The 17,608-nt window shown below is 37.4% G+C and overlaps 1 protein-coding gene across 2 annotated transcripts in view; it reads right to left on the bottom strand.

The window, feature by feature from the left end:
• Positions 1–522: 522 nt before the first annotated feature.
• Positions 523–17,608, bottom strand: part of mtm1 (myotubularin 1) — a 30,763-nt gene continuing 13,677 nt past the window's right edge. The window contains exons 3-16 of one of the 2 annotated variants that reach the window (XM_030162076.1): positions 16,877–16,949; positions 14,932–15,026; positions 13,488–13,598; positions 12,408–12,509; positions 11,953–12,036; positions 11,714–11,863; positions 9,530–9,715; positions 7,989–8,171; positions 7,740–7,895; positions 5,739–5,786; positions 5,540–5,632; positions 3,229–3,342; positions 2,962–3,138; positions 523–1,418 (exon numbers count right to left, since the gene is read on the bottom strand). In XM_030162076.1, the coding sequence (XP_030017936.1) occupies positions 1,224–1,418; positions 2,962–3,138; positions 3,229–3,342; positions 5,540–5,632; positions 5,739–5,786; positions 7,740–7,895; positions 7,989–8,171; positions 9,530–9,715; positions 11,714–11,863; positions 11,953–12,036; positions 12,408–12,509; positions 13,488–13,598; positions 14,932–15,026; positions 16,877–16,949 (1,767 nt within the window). In that variant the 3' untranslated portion in view covers positions 523–1,223. The remainder of the gene's footprint in view (positions 1,419–2,961; positions 3,139–3,228; positions 3,343–5,539; positions 5,633–5,738; positions 5,787–7,739; positions 7,896–7,988; positions 8,172–9,529; positions 9,716–11,713; positions 11,864–11,952; positions 12,037–12,407; positions 12,510–13,487; positions 13,599–14,931; positions 15,027–16,876; positions 16,950–17,608) is intronic. The other variant, XM_030162077.1, reaches the window with a different exon arrangement.

Below are 17,608 nucleotides of genomic sequence, written 5' to 3'. Positions count from 1 at the left end.
ACCTGAAAAGTCTTGAGAGACATAATATTCCACCTGTTACTAAACATTTTGTGTATTTGTAGATCCACTGTGATCTGTAAGTTATAATGTACATATGTACATGTGTAAATGATAAACTGAGGCATAATACTGTCAAAATTACATTTTTTTTTTTCAGTTTGTTCATGTTATTCACATTGTTTTAAAGGATAGTTTGTAGATGTAAACATTTTCATAATGTAATTTTACTTTTTTTTTTTTGCTCTAAAACAGAGAAAATTTTGGAGTTGACATTATTTATATATTATTATGTTATTATTTTACTGGTCCGGCCCACTTCAGATCAAATTTAGCTGAATGTGGCCCCTAAACTAAAATGAGTTTGACACCCCTGACCTAAAGTAATAAAGAAATGCATCCAGACTGAGAATGTAAGAGCTCTGCGCTTATTGAACGGCTATATTTTTAAACATATATTAAAAATGTTTTAGTTTTCAACCTTAATTTTAAAAAAAGTGCATTTTCGACAAACAAAAACCCTTCTATTTTCGTTCCTTTCTGGGCCATTGGAATTGATAAAGATAATTATGTAATACTGCAACAGTACTGAAAATACCGTTGCAACCCTGGGTACAACAACACTTTTGCTGGATGTTTTTGCATATTTCAAACTAAATCCAGCACTTCCGCTTGTATCTCACAACCTTCATCAGGTGCCAACTCTTGCCACAGCATGACCGAATTCAGTCAGTTAGCATGTGATACTGTAAAAGCTCACAGACGGGGATAAGAAAACCTGAGAAACAGGTAGTAAGAGACGCTTGAATAAAAGGTGGGTTCGTTCAAAAGCTCGTCCTTCTGACATAGTGCTGATTGTACAGACTAAGTGCTCTTGGGGTGATCCTGTGTGGTGAGTGCCGCTTTGATGGTACACCTCTGCTGCATGTCCTGTGTGTTCAAGCCCTTATCTGAATGTCTTTAAGGCTTCACTGTATGATGAGTGAGTATATAGAAAAGTCTTGAGACAAGGCTGTACTGTGACATATTGCATATTCACCATCATCACCACTGTGGTGTTAAGAGTTAACCAAATCTAATTCTTATTAGCATTCTTAGTTATCCACAGTTAGGACTGCACAAAACTAATTATTCCCTGCGTGCGAGACTGACACAAATCTGAATGAGGACGACGTAAGTGCAAGTCAACAAGTATATCTGAGAGAGTGAGAGTGTGTGTGCAGCCCTCAGAAGGGAGTTTGTAGATGTGTGTATTGCTGTGAAGGTGTGGAGGAGTTAGAGGAGGAGGTGTTAGGGGTGGAGCTGTTAGCCAGACGGGTGGAGGGGGTGGAGTCAGACAGCTGCAGCTCCTCCAGCTTCTTCAAGTATTCGTCTCTGAGCGCCAACAGCTCCTTGTAGCGCTGCTCCACCGGACTCTGCTGCTGCAACGCCAAACACACACACATGCACAAACAGGTTAGTAAAATACTCAACAAGGGAAAAGTATATGAAAGAAGACATAAGACATTATAGAAAAATGATGGGATTGACATACAAAACCAGGTGAAACTAATACTGAACAAGATGTACGTATCCACAATGTAAATATGCATAGAATATTTAAATTTATATAAAAATTTTTCTTTCTTCTCTTTATATATTACATTTCACAAGTCGTAAGCCTCATAGCATAATTACCTAAGTCATACACTATATAGACAAAAGTATTGGGACATATTGAATTCAGCTGTTTCCTTTATACCAGGGGTCTGGGATACAAATGTCATAATATAGTTTTATGCTGTGATAAATATTATATTAATTATTGATATTGATGTTTATATCTCAAATCAGCATGAACAGGACATCTTACAGCTGTAGCCATGATGTGCCCCAATATTTTTGTCCATACAGTTTATAAACATCAGTATTGCCTTAAGTTTAATTGGTAAGTGAGATGTGAAGAAAGTAGATGGTTAGTTGTTGTAGAAAAATATTTACAGTCAGAGCACAAAAAATATTTTAGAAATTTAGAGGTAGAATGTTTAAAACCATAGTTATGCATAAAAAAAAAAAAAAATCAGTGTTGAGAGAAATTAAAAAGAAAGTTAACATCATCTCTGAGGTATTTTGGAAGCAAAGATAAGAATTTAAACAAAACTAACCAATGCAATATTTATCACAGTATAAAACTATATTATGGCATTAGTCATTATTGTTTTGTTCTGTTAGAAAAGAAACACCTGAATTCAAGGTGTCCCAATACTTTTGTCCATATAGTGTATGACTTGGGCAATTATGATATGAATATAATTGAGTATGAAGTGTATATTTTCTGTTTTCTATTTTCTGTCTTCTCTGCACTGTCCTTCAAAAGCTTGTTTTTGACTTTTATGAATTTCAGAAAATGTCTTTTTTCACTTCTATTATTTTTTACTTATTTTAATCTGTACTTGTACGGGAGGAAACAACGTGTCACACTGTGTACAAACCACTTCAATGACTGTCGTTACATAATGCATTTAGGGTGTTTGCTCTTTATCCAAATAAAAACTCCAGACTTTTTTCCCTCAGACCGTGACTTTATGTACTTTTATACTAGCGCCCCTACTTTTTTGGTTGAGATTGTACCTGTTTTGTGTAGTAGAAAAGTTATTTTACTAAATGTATGAATGAATGAATGCAACATCCACAGTAGATTATATTTTACTGAGAAATGTTTTCAAAACGTATGAAAATCACAACAGTTCAAAAGTTTCACTAGAATCATTTCAGTACTGACTGGTTAGTAAAATCATATAAGGATTTTTATATGCTTTCCTCATGTATTTCTTATCTTACAAGACTATGTGCCTTTGAGCATACTCTAAAATTAGACTGAAAGAGAAACTTTTTTCCATACTTTATTATAACTTTCACACAAAATTCCAGACTTTTCAAGGTCTGGAAAAAAACGTATAAGAATAGACACAGTGCCGATCCTACCTGTTGTCGAATGCGTGGGTTCCAACGGATGTAATACGTGACCCAGAGCTCTAGATGGCGCATGCTAGCAACAGGGTAGAGGACCCTGCCGGACTCTGGAGTGTAGAAGGGGTTTAGATAAATGTCCGTCTTACTGTTGACCAGGGCCCACAGAGACACTGTTTTCGACCTCACTTCCTGTAGGACACACATGGCGCGACTGTGAGAATACATGTGGACAAACCATACGTGGACATGAGGACGAAGCAGGGTACGCAGTTGTCTTACATGTTGGTCTCGTGCGCTCTCACAGTTGTAGAGGAAAGTCCCAAAGCGACAACTGTAGAGATGATCCAGGATTGTCAGCAGGAGGCGCTCATTAAACTCAAAGGCTGTGGGAAACTGAAAAGAGGAGATGGTAAGAGGAGACATCAGTATCACCAAGAGGATATGACAGTAAAGGATGGCAGAGGAGGTATGACCTGCTGGAAATGGATCTATGGCTTGTGCTAACTTTGTTACTGCTACCTTCTTTTTTTTTTTTTTTCCTAACTTGTCTTGTTCAGCATCAGAACAGCAGAATGGTAATCTGGCTGTCTTCTTGTGCTGAACAAATTTGCTTTGCCAAGGGAAACTTCGTAATATATTCTACTGTCTTTATTTTGGGTTTTGTTGAACCACATTTTGATGCCGGACCTGACAGGAAGGAACAGGGGGAAGGGGATGAAAGGGAGAAGAGAGTGAAGGGAGGAGAAAAAAAAGAAGATGAAGGTGGTGAAGACCCTCACAAGAAACTATCAACAATACTAACAATAACAATCATGGTGATAATTATAATGATAATAACAAGAACTGAGTAAACTGAGCAAAAAAAAAAAAAAAAAATACTGCTACCTTCAATGTAACAGTAAGTAATCATTGTTGGGAGTATTGCCTTACAAAAGTAATGCATTACAGCAACAGATTACTTTTTGCTGTAACGCAGTTGTGTAAGGCATTACTTATAAATTTTCAGTAATATTTTACTCAGCACATTTTCAATAGTGCTTGCCTTACAACACACTTTCAGGCCATAATTTAATTGCTCAAGTGAAGAAAAAAGCAAAAAACAAAAAAAAAACCAGCAAGACCTTAACATATCAAAAATGTGTAGGAAAGTTCTACGGCTATTTCCTGTTCATGATCAGCCAATGGGTGATGATGGCAAAAGACAGTACATTTGTGAGATGGACGCATCATATGCTCATTACTTCGAGTTTGTCAGAGATAAGGACGAGAAAAACGTAACAGTCAAATGCAACCGTTGTCCAAAACCAAAAGAACTATCGACGCTGAGAAATAGCACTAGCAACTAAAAAAAGCATCTGGAACGGTGCCATGTGACCACTCTACTTAGTGAGAAGAGACAGAAAATAGAGGAGGATGAGAGTGATATGCTTTCCGTTTGTCATCCTTTTTTGCATTGCCTTGATCCTTCACTTTGCCAGTTCTAAAGTAACTATATTGTCAGTAGCATGGATAGGCCACAGTCATTATTCTACACCCTCTACTTGATGTAAAATGCTCTGAAGTACATTTTAGAATGTTAAGTTCTACTTCTTTAGTAATTTTGATTAAAGTAACTCAAAAGTAATACGGGAGTCATGTAATGCATTCCATTTCTGAGACGGTAATACTGCAACGTAAGGAATTAGGCTACTTTTAAATAATAATAACAAGTAATCTGTAATGTACACTAAGTAACAGTATTAAACAATATTACTCTCCATTCTGTTCACTTCACTACTGTAGAGTAAGTCTAATAATATTCTGATTATGCACATGCAACTTATGAAGTAGAGGTATTTATTGAGATAAAATTTGGGAACATGTAAATGAATGACAACTTTGGTTCTCAATTAAAGGAGCTGTAGAAGGATGAGATGATGTCATTAAAAGAGTGTCAGTCAAAAAGAGGGTAAATGATATAAAATACACACAATGAAAGAATGATCAGATAGGGTCTTAGTGTCAGGGCTTGGTATGTTTAATTATGTTTATTCCCCAATAAATGAAATCAAAACTTTTTTTCAAGTTTTTTTTGGGAAGATTATTAGTTATTAATTATTTAAGGAGAAGGGGTGGGAGTTTATAAGTTATGCTTCTTCTCACTCCTTTTCGAATATGTATTATATGTCTTATATTTAAGTGTTTGGTTTATTCATTTTCTTCTGTTTTCACATTCATATTCAAAATAAATACATCAATCAATCAATCAATCAATCAATCAATCAATCAATCAAAAAATGTACTCAAGTTATCTGTCTAATATTATAATTTGTTTAATGATCTGAAAGATTTAGAAGAGGTGGACAGCAGAACCCTCTGTTTCTTCTTAACATTCTATCAAACTGCTTCCTTCTTTTACAGCTGCCTTCATCATTTTCTATTCATTCTGTTCCATGGTCTGTCTGGCAGCGTGCCTTCTCCACATAATCACAGCCAGTCAGTTTTTCTTTTTTTAAACAGATACCGAAGTGCCAAATGATGCACATGCCGCTGAGGTTCCTCCTCCACACAAGAGCAGTCTTGTGATTCAGACAGAGGTGTTAAAACATACCTGCTTCGTCATCTGCCATACACAGTCGATGAACTGAACGAAGATGGGCGATCTGTCCTGATCCGCGTGGTTCTTGTCGCCGTGTCCTATCCTCTGCACAAACCCACAGTCGAATTATTGACAACAAACCTTAACAACCCTTTTAATACTGAAAGACAAAAGAGAAGAACTCAGTCGTGCAGAGAAAGAGTCTACTTACTGATGCAAACTTGTGTCCGAAGCTGATCCATTCTTTTTCAATCAGCCCCTAAAGTAACAAACACACTATTAAAATGGATGCAATTTTAACTTTTTTTTTTTTTTTTTAACTTTATTTTTCTTATTTTACAACAAACTTGGTTAAACATACATAGCACAAACAGCAGGGTCAGGGAGTCACAATTTACAAAGGAAAAATAATAAATGACTACACAGATAAATATGCGTTCTCACACAGTGTAAATGTGTATATAAGTTACAACTGCCTCAGCAGGTTTAAGCAGGTAGCATTTTTGAAGTTACTGAGCTAAGAAGAGGGGCCACTTTTTCCAATGTCCTTCTCCTACATCCTTCTGTAGCCTCAGGTTATAGGTGATGATGCAGCTTAACTCTGTAACTTTACTTGAACTTTAAACATAAGTAACTGCTAGTTTTTAAATAAATATTCAAATGATGTTATTTACAACTGTGTACTTCCACAGGGCGTTTACTCTTTATTCAAATAAAAATTCCAGACTTTTTCAAAACTGCTAATTTTTTCCTCCTAGACCTTGACTTTATGTACTTTTATACTTGTGTCCCTACTTTTTTGGTTCAGATTCTACCTGTTGTGTGTAGTAGAAAAGTTCAGTCACACATCACACATTCATTCACAACCTGAACAGAGCACTACAGAGCACTGTACGCCAAAACACCCAGACATATGAACAGTTTTATCCCCCAGGCCGTCACCCTGATGAATACGGCTGGGTATCATGGCTAATTTCCTATTCGATTTCGATTCATAAGGTTCTGAATTGATTAATTATGATTCGTTTCGATATCGATTCGATTCAGTATTAATTGATTGATTAAGATTCATTTAGTGATACCAGAGTACAATTTTGAGCTGTAACCTGATTATTTGACTACAGCAGCCATGCAACACATCAGTACTGGTATCAATTACAAAGGAAGTAAATATGACATTTCAGCAGTAAATAGCTGAATCTGCTCTTAAATAATTGCCATGTTTCTACAGTGGGTCAGAACGGACTTCTTTGTCAGCCTCGGGGGGATGTCTGAAGAAAGGGGTTTGGACTTTTGAATTGAGTATTTTCAAAAAGTAGCTCGCTCAAACTGTTTTTCTAATATCTCCTACCCCACCTTTAAGAAGTAGTGATTAGGAACTGGTATTGAAGTCTAACTGTATTGCTCTGTAATGTTCTGTATTGTTCTGTATTGGTGTAGTGAGATGTTGTGTGGTGTGAGGGGTTGGAATTCTAAAAGCGATACTTCTTCCATCCCCTTTTCAAACTATGTGTTTCGCTGTCTGTCAAGTTGTCATCTGTTAAGTGTTATACTGTGGTAGCAGGTTGGAAATAAATATGTGAACTGAGCTGAACTGAAGTCAAGGCATGAGTATCACATAGAAATGGCAGCCAAAAAGGGGTGGGATTTAACTAAAATAGAATTCACAGCCTACAATTCCTTTTATTTTTTTCTCATAAACTTGTCTTGCCCAGCATCATAACAGCAGAATGATAATCTGGCTGCCTTTTGGTGCTGAAAAAAATTGCTTTGCCAAAGGGAAACTTCATACAGTACATTGACATTCTACTGTCTTTATTTTGAATTTTGTTGAACCACATTTTGATGCCAGACCTAACATGAAGGAACAGGGGGAAAGAGAAGAAAGGAAAGAGTGAAGAGGGGAGAAAAAGGAAGAAGATGGCAGACCCTCACAACAGAATATCAACAATACCAACAATAACAACCAGGGTAAAAATTATAATAATAATAATAATATAATGGTAGCAATAACTATAACCAGAACTGAGTAAACTGGGCAGAAAAAAAACAAAAAAAAAGAAAGAAATTACAATGAAATAAAATAACTAAGACCTATTAAATGAGAGATATAAGAAAGGAAAACATGAACAAAATATCACAAACAACGACAGCACAAATAATACCAATTCCTTTTATTAATGTGTGTGTGTGTGTGTGTGTAGCTTCTGACCTCGAATCCTCTGAGCGTGCGATAGTGGCTGTCCAGCATCAGCATGGCTAAAGAGGTGAGCTGAGCGGTGCGATCCCAGCCGTCACTGCAGTGGACCACCACCGAGTTTCCGCTGGAAACCTTGTCTGCTACTTGGATGGCTCCTGACAACACCAGCTACACACGCACAAACACAGGATTCACGTCATGCTCGAAAAGGTTTTGATCAAATACCTCCATTCACGGGTACAACTGAACTCTTCTTCTGACCTTAACGTGTTCTAGCCAGTGTGTGGATTCCAGACTGGACAGCCAGTGGGACTCTTCCACGTTTGGGTAGACGATGTCTTTGAGTTTCTTCAGGGACTCCCTCATGACGTGGATGTTCTGGATGTCGAGGAAGATGAGCTCTGCGTTTTGGTACTCGTCCCCCTCATAGCCTCCTCCTGTGGCCTGGTGTTTCAATGTGACAAGAGAAAAATTATAAAACAGGATTTAAAGTTGATGTGGAAAATACTACTAGTGTGGGGGTCATTTTAATACAGGTTCCACATTCAGATCAGTCTGATCTTAACTGACCCAAATCAGTAAAATAACAATGAAAAAAGTAAAATTACATTATGAAAATATTTACATCTATGGAAGACTGGTTGAAAATTGTTGATGAAATTCACAAAATGGAGAGATTAACATTTATGCTGAGGCTGCAAGATGAACTTTACATAATAAGATGGGGCAAACGGATTAGTTTCTTAAATACAATTAATGTGTGGTTTGTCTCATAGTCTTATGAAATGTTATATAAACTGCTGCTCTAAAGTTGTATTAATTAGGAAAATTGATTGCTATTTCATTACTGTAACCTAAATTATCATTACTATTAGACTGTGACTATTATCTGTTGTTGACTGTTGTTTGCTATGTTCTGTATGACAAAATGATAAATAATTAATAAAAATTAAGTGTCAAAAAAAGAAAATGTTTAGAAGAACAACAACCTGAAATTTCTTAAGAAAAACAAGCGCAGTTTTAACAATACTATGTCTCAGTTTATCTTCACACGTGTATTACAACTTACAGATCACAGGGGAGCTACAAATACACAAAACATTTAGTAACAGGCAGAATATTGATAAAATTACACTTACTTCTATTAAGACATTTCATGTTGTTCATATTTGTTCAGGTCACTTACATTTTTTGTGAAAGGATAGTTTGTAAATGTAAACATTTTCATGTAATTTTACTTTTTTTTGCACTAAAACAAAGAGAAAAAATCTGGAGTTGTCATTACTTCTAGGTTATTATGATAGTAATTTACTGGTCTGACCCACTTAAAATCAAATTGTTCTGTATGTGGAACTTGAGCTGAAAAGATTTTAACATCCTTGATTGTTAATATGTTCAGTGTAATTTTTGAAATATTATAAACTCAGCCCTGGGGCCGGATTGGACCGTTTGGAGGGCTGGTTTAGGCCTGTCGACCATATGTTTGACACCCCTACACTAGTGTAGCTTTAAAAAAAAACTCTGGTTTTAGAAAGTATAACATAATACAAATAAAACTGTAAGTTACATTATTCAACTCTATGATGTGATGATTTGACAAAATAAGTATCTTCGGTTCTGGTGAGTTCTACTGGATCATGTTTTCATAGATTTCATCTCTGCTAAATGTCACTCCAATTTCCCACCTTATTACTGCTGACTGCCATTTCAAAAGGACAGGGCTGACAAATATTTCAAGGTTAAATGGACATCTGCTCCTATGAGCCCCTCTGAACCCCGGTGGTACTCTCCCTCCTCCTGACCTTATTGGCTACAGCGTTGACATTGGGCCGAGCATCATAGATGGTGAGTTTGGTAGTTTCGTTGGCCTCCCTGATCAGGTCCAGGTAGCGCTCGTCATCTTTGTTCCTCTTCCCGGACATGCCAACCAGAGGCTGACTGCAGCGGACGATCACTGCTTGGTTCTCCCTGTGGATCCATGATAGAACCTGAGGAACAAACACATATTATCTAGCCGTTTCAGGAGCAGTCACTTTATAAGGTCACTAGATTGTGCTTAGAACTCACATTCAAAACAACTAAGAGTAACTTTTGTTACCTACAAGGACACACAACATACCACGGGCTCTACAAAACAAATATGCGGTTGGAAACATAAAAGAGGCACTAATCATAGAGAATAAAAGAAAGAGCCTTTTATCCTGAGCTGATGATGAAAGTAGGCAGGATATCAGAGAAATGCATATGTGCAACATTCATCATGCACTTGCAAGAAAATGGCAGGTGGTAGACGCAAATAAGATGAAGTGTAAACAGCATTCATTTACACTGTTAAGTATTTAACTGCATGGCATCCAAAAATGCAGGTGATCTCACACCTATTTCTTACAGTTGCCATGGAAAGACACCGTAGAAGCACATGACTACAGAACTATATGGGCTCTTCAAAAGAAACACACTAAGATTATCAAGATGGCTATCATGTAAGTTATGTTTTGGGGTTACAGAATACACATTTAAGATGTATTCACGTGAGAATGTATACACTACAAACCCAGATTTATTAAGGTGCAGCTTACTTTCAAGTTTCTCTGTTTTTTTTCAGAGCTGCCAAGTCCCATTATGGAACTGTTATCTACTCAGTAGTGGCTCATATGCCTCGCTATCAGAATCAGAATACTTTATTAATCCCAGGGGGAAATTATTGGGTGTTAGTCGCTCCATTCCAGTATAATAAAAAAGTAGCAGGAAAGAAATTATCAATACAACCGAAAAACAAAAAATATATAAATATATGAATATATACACACACACCAAATATACATATTAAAACACTCTAGTAGACATAAAGTTAAACATAAAGTTAGAACAGCAATTTGTACAATATGTAATAGACAATATATCATCAATATGATAATAAAATAAACATACATAATAACAAGTGTTCAAAAACTTTATCACATATATTCACAGGTGCATTTCAAAAAATAAGAATATCATCAAAAAGTTAATTTATTTCTGTAATTCAATTCAAAACGTGAAACATATCTTTATATATAAATTCATCACACACATACTGATATATTTCAAGTGTTTACTTCTTATTACAGCTAATGATGTCACCTCAATGCCACGCCGCATTGCTGCAGTAATTCATGCAAAGGGAGCCCCACCCAAGAATTGAGTGCTATACATGTTCATACTTTTGAGTAATCCAACATTTCTGTGTTAAAAATCCATTTTTCAATTGGTCTTCAGTAATTTTCTGAGGTACTGATTTTTGGGTTTTCATTTGCTGTAAGTTATAACCATCAAAATGAAAAGAAATAACTACTTTTAATATATCAGTCTGTGTGTGATGAATCTATATATAAGGCTGTGTTTCACTTTTTGAATTGAACTACTAAAATCAACTTTTTGATGATATTCTAATTTACTGAGATACACCTGTATATATGGTATATACACAACCAAGCGCTCACACACCAAGAGCAGCATTATTTCAAGTCCTTTCTAAATATGCCACTGGCTCTGATGGCGTCAAATGGTTGATCTGAGGAGTCAAAATCTATACATTTTTATCCTATTTATTCCTGGGAAAGTAGGTTTGGCTGAGTACAAAGTTGAGAACCATAACTTCGATTATTACTTAACTTTAATTCTATATAAGTGCTGTCTTTGTACTTTGTACTAATCCAATAACTACAGTATCTAAAAATATATAACTTACAGTTGTATATTTTCTTTGTTTGAATGTGGATGACTTAAATATTACAAACGCACCTGTAACCCAGTACCATTCCAAATATAACATGTAATTTCTATACACCAGAGATGTGAGTGGAATCCATGTTGGACTTTCCTTATGAGATTTGTTGACCATAAAACTAAAATCTACATGGAATGAAATACACACCACATACAATATGTTGTACATTTCTGGATCTCTGTATAAACCCTCTATATGTGTGACATGCTGCACTCACGGGTATGCGTCCTCTGGACCTGAAAGCAGCCACTCTCCTCAGGTCCTCCTCTTTACTTTTATATGGTACGGCCAACACAGTGGGGTAGGTGTCACACAGCTCGTAGCCCTTATTGATGAACGAAATACGCCACTTGTTGTTAGGTAAGCCCTGTGGAAGAGAAGCATCGTCAACTACAGACTCAAAACACTGGAACTTGTTCTAAAGCGTACAGATATACACTATAACGGTCCACTCACCTGCCGTCTGAACTCCTCGACGGGTTTATACACATCCCAACCACTCTCCTCATACTTCTCCTGTGTCACATATGCAAACAGCGGCTGACAGAAGGAGAGAGGACACTTCAGTTAAATGTACGTGTAATTGGATTAACTAATAGATATATAAACCCCCCAAAAAAGTGTTTATAGTGTATCGGCAATACTACAAAAACAATGTGTCATCATGTATTCAGGGAAAACATTCTGAACGGAATAATGACATTGGTTTTGTTTGGCGTACAAATGAACTGTGAGGAAACAAGGCTGTGAATGAAGTATTATACTGTATCAAGGGTGCCCAATGTCGATTGCAGTTACACAAATACCACAAACTGGACCCATGAAGCTGCAAAAGACAATACGTGACACCCCCCCCCATTGGTTTTTTCTTGGTTGAAGAGCACACCATCATAGTTTGAGGGGTCTCTTACCAGTCCATGTGAGATGGGGAAGGCGTGTCTGAAAAGTAGCTCAAAGATGTCTCGCCTGCTGTGACCCTCCTGCTTCAAGGCAAACCGCAAGTTCCTCATGTCCTGATAGTGAATGAAAGGGAGCAAGATAAAGTATCAGCAAAACCAAGATCTGACATGTACAAGATCACATGCCATGGAACGACTGGAAAGAGTTTAAGACCACTGTGTTCACCCTTACAGTACTGAGCAGGACTATTCATCCATATTCATTACATTTTTGAGCATTCAGCGTCATAAAATATACATTTCTGAGCATATCTGAGGTGCTAAATGCTGGAATTTCTTGAATTTTCAGTGCTATACTTCTGCCATGAATCTTGGTGCCACAAAATGGCTCAATAACACCCCTACAATAAAATGATTAAACTAGAAGCACTCAGAGAGCACAGACCTCAGCCAAGGCAGATCAGTAAATAAATAAATAGGTAATTAAATAAATAAATAAATGAAAATAGGTACACAGATATTGGGGCTGCATAGATATGTCGGTTGCTATTATGCCCTCTACAAAGCAGATAAATGGCTGTAGAACTATCTAGTGGAACCCCTAGAGGTACGTCTCATTTTTTAAATTTTAAGTGAATATGATGCATAACCTCTCTGATCCATTGTCCATATGATGGGGGGGCATTCTTCCATTTAAACACGATAAGCTGCCTGGCCAATAAACAGTGCCCAATGAAAGGAGCATCCCCTACACCTATGTTTGCTAGAAATTGTAAAAAGTCTCCTAAAAAATTTCACATCTATCCAGCTCCCCCATTAATGGTCCATTCACGCCACCCCTGTTCAATCAAACTTTAGCTTGTTTGAGTGGAAACGAGTGAAAATGACCTCAGTTTCACCCAGATGTACCCAAAGTCTCTTCGACTCATACTTTACATCAAACAGGAAGTCATGCAATTTTTGCCACATTCTTTCATCACTTCCTGTGAAAGACATTAGATAAATGAAGGTTGGGGTAATTCTAAAAACTGTGACGCGCTGCCTTTAAGTAAATGCACATCAACAAGGATTCACTCTATCCCTCAGACTGACCTTGCAGGTGATATCCAGACCGTATGAATTTTCTCCTCTGCTTGAAGCTCCACCCATCTTCTCTATCCGACTGATGGCGCCCAGAGGAACATCAAGTGTTACCGCCACATCCTACAACACACACACACAAGCATAAGTCTTGTATATAATTACTCAAACACTGGGTTAGCAACATAAATGTCATTAAACGATCACTGAACTGCAATTTTACCATTAAAACATAACACTGGATCTGTCAATCACAGATTTTGGAGGTTTTGGAGATCTGGACCCTGCAGTAAAACCACAACACTGTCAAAAACATTGACAGGGCTGTTCTGCACTCAGTTCAGCAAAGTAAAAAGAAATTAATCATTTGCTTTGAGCAGTGGCATGAAAAGTGATGCACAAACAGCCTTCTTCCCCATATCAGATGCATAATCTCTACATTTATTTGGTACATTAGGTTAATTATTTTCTATTTTGTGACATCAAACTTTTGAAAATGATTTTTTTTATTAAATCTGTCTTATTATCACTAAAAAAGTAAAGACTGACAGGTAAAAATACGACTGGCCACCTAAATGGAGAGAATTTAATTGGAAAAATAGAATTCGTTCTTTCATCACACATAAAATTAAAAGTAAACAAATGAATACTTAACAGCCATGTTGGAGACTTTGTAATCAGATGGATTCAGATCACACACACACACGTTTTGAAAATGCACAAATATTCAACCCCTCTGAGGGAAGGTTCACTCAGCTCTCCGTAATGTGTTGGGATATGCAATCCAAAATTCTTGTCTTGTTCTATACCTCGGACATTTAGAAGAAATGGTGCATAAAGGTAAGCGATATCTTGTCAAGATCCTCCTGGTGGCCAGGAAGAAGGCCATAACACAGAACAGACTTAAGACTGATGCTCCGTCTTAAAAAACAATGGCTTTTCATCATAGATGATATACTTGTCATGGAACATCTAACATACACTCTGAAGTTGAAAGAAAATATTTTTATAAGAAACTGGGGAAAATGGCTGACATCCAGGGCAAAATGTGTCTATTAAGGGACCTAAACATATTCTGACACACAACACAGGCTGTTGTTTTCATTCATTTGTTTTCTATTCTTGTGGGTTTTTTTTCTTGCTCCTCAGCCTGAGGAGATTGGTTTGTATAACACTGATAAAAATGAGAAATAAATAAAATTTGTAAAAAAAAAAAAAACCCAAAACTCCGCCTGTTATGTCTGTATTTTGAAAAACAGCAAAGGTTTGAACATTTCCTTGTGTTCACCAGGTAGAAGGCTCTTCCCCTGCAGACACAGTAACAGTGCACTGTGATAAAACACTGAGGCTCAAAGGAACGGACAGCTCTGCCAACACCACATCTATGTAACAGTTCTGATTGGCTGTGACGGCCTCCTTCAAACACACACACACAGAATAGTTAAATGGGACTTACAGCGTCTGAGCTCTTAAAGTACAGTCTGTAGTTGGTGATCAACACTTTGCCTTTGACTGCTGCGTTGAATGGACACATGTAGATGAGGTCTTTGTCTGCAAAACACATGGACACAACCTACTGATTCATTTCATACTGAGATGTTCTCATGTGCACAAATTAAGTTCCTTTCTCACATGAGGACCTTAGTTTGGACATGCAGAGAAGGGGAAGCAGAAAAAAAGGAAGAGAGATACAGCAAAAGTAGTCTAAAAATACTAACTGTACTTCAGAGTTAGAATCCTCAGAGTCCACAAACGACATGACAGACACTGATTTGTGTTGATGTGATGGTTGGGGAACACTGACAGCTTGAGTCATGTATGAAAATAGAGCATGACTATGTGGGTACAATATGATAACACAGGTGGATAAAACTGACCTGACCTCAGCCCTTCAAAAAGTCTAAGGTCACTATGGAACATTCCTTACTTATCTATTCAAACAGAACCTCCTTTACATTCAGTGAAGGTCGGAGTCGGGGCGGTGGTCGAGCCCTTTCAACCTCTCGCTTTCCCCAGACAATAGAAAAATAAAACATTATTTCCCAATTCTGTGGCTATCAAAGCGATTATATTTTGAAAACCCAAATAAACATACCCACTCCACGCCAAAACTCTACGACTCTGCGACTTCTATCTATGAAAGAGGTCCAGACGCAGGCATGCACTGTGTTTACAGTAGGGGTGCAACAGTACAGGTAGCCCACGGTTCGGTCCGTACGTTGGTTTCTGGGCGACAGTTTCAGTTCGGTTTTGGTAAGTGTTTTGTGCGTAAAGAGAACAGTTTTTTTTCCACCAAAATTATATTTTTATTTTGTTTTTCTTTGACAGCAAAATCTGAATTTCACAGCAGGAACAAATGATATCACTGTACTGAATAAAATAACACTTTCTGTACTGAACAATATAACACTTTCTTATTCCTCGACTACTTGTATACAGTTGTATAAAACAGGCATGTGCACACGTAAGACCCAAAGGGAGCTTTTTTAAATAAATAAAGTCATGTTCTGCAAAGGGATGTAAAAGAAAACGGTGGTATAAAAATGCCACGGTTATCTACTGTATGTATTTCCTTGCGTGTCTCGGTACTTAAAAATGAGATACTGTGTAGACAATCTGTTTAATTGCAGGTTGGGTTGAGTTGCGGATCTAATGTACACGGGTGCGGGTTAGGAAAAGTGGTGGATCTGTGCAGGACTCTGATGTGTGCTGAGACTAAAGTTGCCTCTCTATCCACTGTCTCTCACTGAGGGAGGGGTGGGGCTTCCCCGTGCTGCGTGCTCACATGCATGTCCAGTGAGTGAGTGAGTGAGTGAGTGAGTGAGTGAGTGAGTGAGTGAGTGAGTGAGTGAGTGAGTGAGTGAGTGAGTGAGTGAGAGAGAGAGAGAGAGAGAGAGAGAGAGAGAGAGATAGAGTCCATAAGGGCAGATTGTTCCATGTAGGGCAGACCGAACGGTACATGGTTTTCCCAAGTACTGTTGCATCCCTAGTTTACAAAAGTAAATATATGTTTCCTGCTACTCCTCCTCCTGGGACACAGAGTTGTGACGTTTGTTGCATTTAAATGACGCAAAGGTCGGATAAATGTGACCTGGCCGTTCAGACTGAAGTCGCATTGCAAAATATCAGAGAAGTATCGGATTCAGAACCACATATGAAAGTGGCCTTGTGCTGTTCAAACTGTCTTTAACAGATCGTATACAGGTCACATATGAGCAAAAAAATTGGATTTGGGCCACATCTGCCTGCAGTCTGAATGTAGCGTATGGCTGTGTGATAACTGAGATGTGTCATGTTTTGATTTAATCAGTTACTGATCATCTTTTTCAAATGCCTCAACTATTAACAAATGAATTAGACTACAACCAAAACCAGGCCCGTGCTGCTGCGTACATACTCACCTATAATTCTGTCCTCTCCTGGCAGCAGAGACACATCAGCTAGTAACTCCATCTTCAGAGGCTCTCTGGAGGTCTACAATCACACACAAATAGAGATGTAATGATATGATAATTTCACATCACGGTTATTGTGACCAAAATTATGACAGTTATCATGTATTATGTATCAGTATTGTTGAAATGTGCTCAAAATGTTCAAAAAGTACTTATACACACACTGAAATAATTTAACCAAGTTGTATTTTGGGAAAAAAAACCACATAAAATAATAGGCACAATGTACTTTCTGTTGGCAGAAACATTCAAATATTAACATGTAAACATCAAACATACACATGTGCATTAAAGATGGCACCTTATGGCCACTGTTTGACCATTTTCCATATCAAGTTTGAGTTGTTTTAGTTTCTTTTTCATGGATAGATAAATAGATAATCTCTCTCTCTCTCTGTGCGCTTGGACCAGGTCTCCCGCTCTCTTTCTCTCTCTCGCTCTCTCTCTTTCAAAGTGTGGTAATTAAACACGGTTATCATGATAATTAGAATTTAAGCGGTAATACTGTCGGGAATTTTACCGCAGTTTATCATTATATCGATAATCGTTACATCCCTACACACAAACAGACCAATCAGATCATGACCTTCAAATACTTATTAAGGTTGAATAAAGCAGTGACCGTGGTCTGCTTACACATTATTTACTATTTTATCAGAAGAGTTATCAAAAGGGAAC

This window comes from Sphaeramia orbicularis, chromosome 18, assembly GCF_902148855.1.
Source record: "Sphaeramia orbicularis chromosome 18, fSphaOr1.1, whole genome shotgun sequence".
In the NCBI taxonomy this organism is placed as follows: Eukaryota; Metazoa; Chordata; class Actinopteri; order Kurtiformes; family Apogonidae; genus Sphaeramia; species Sphaeramia orbicularis.
The sequence above is the reverse complement of the archived record's forward strand: the minus strand, read 5'-3'. Positions and strand labels throughout refer to the sequence as shown.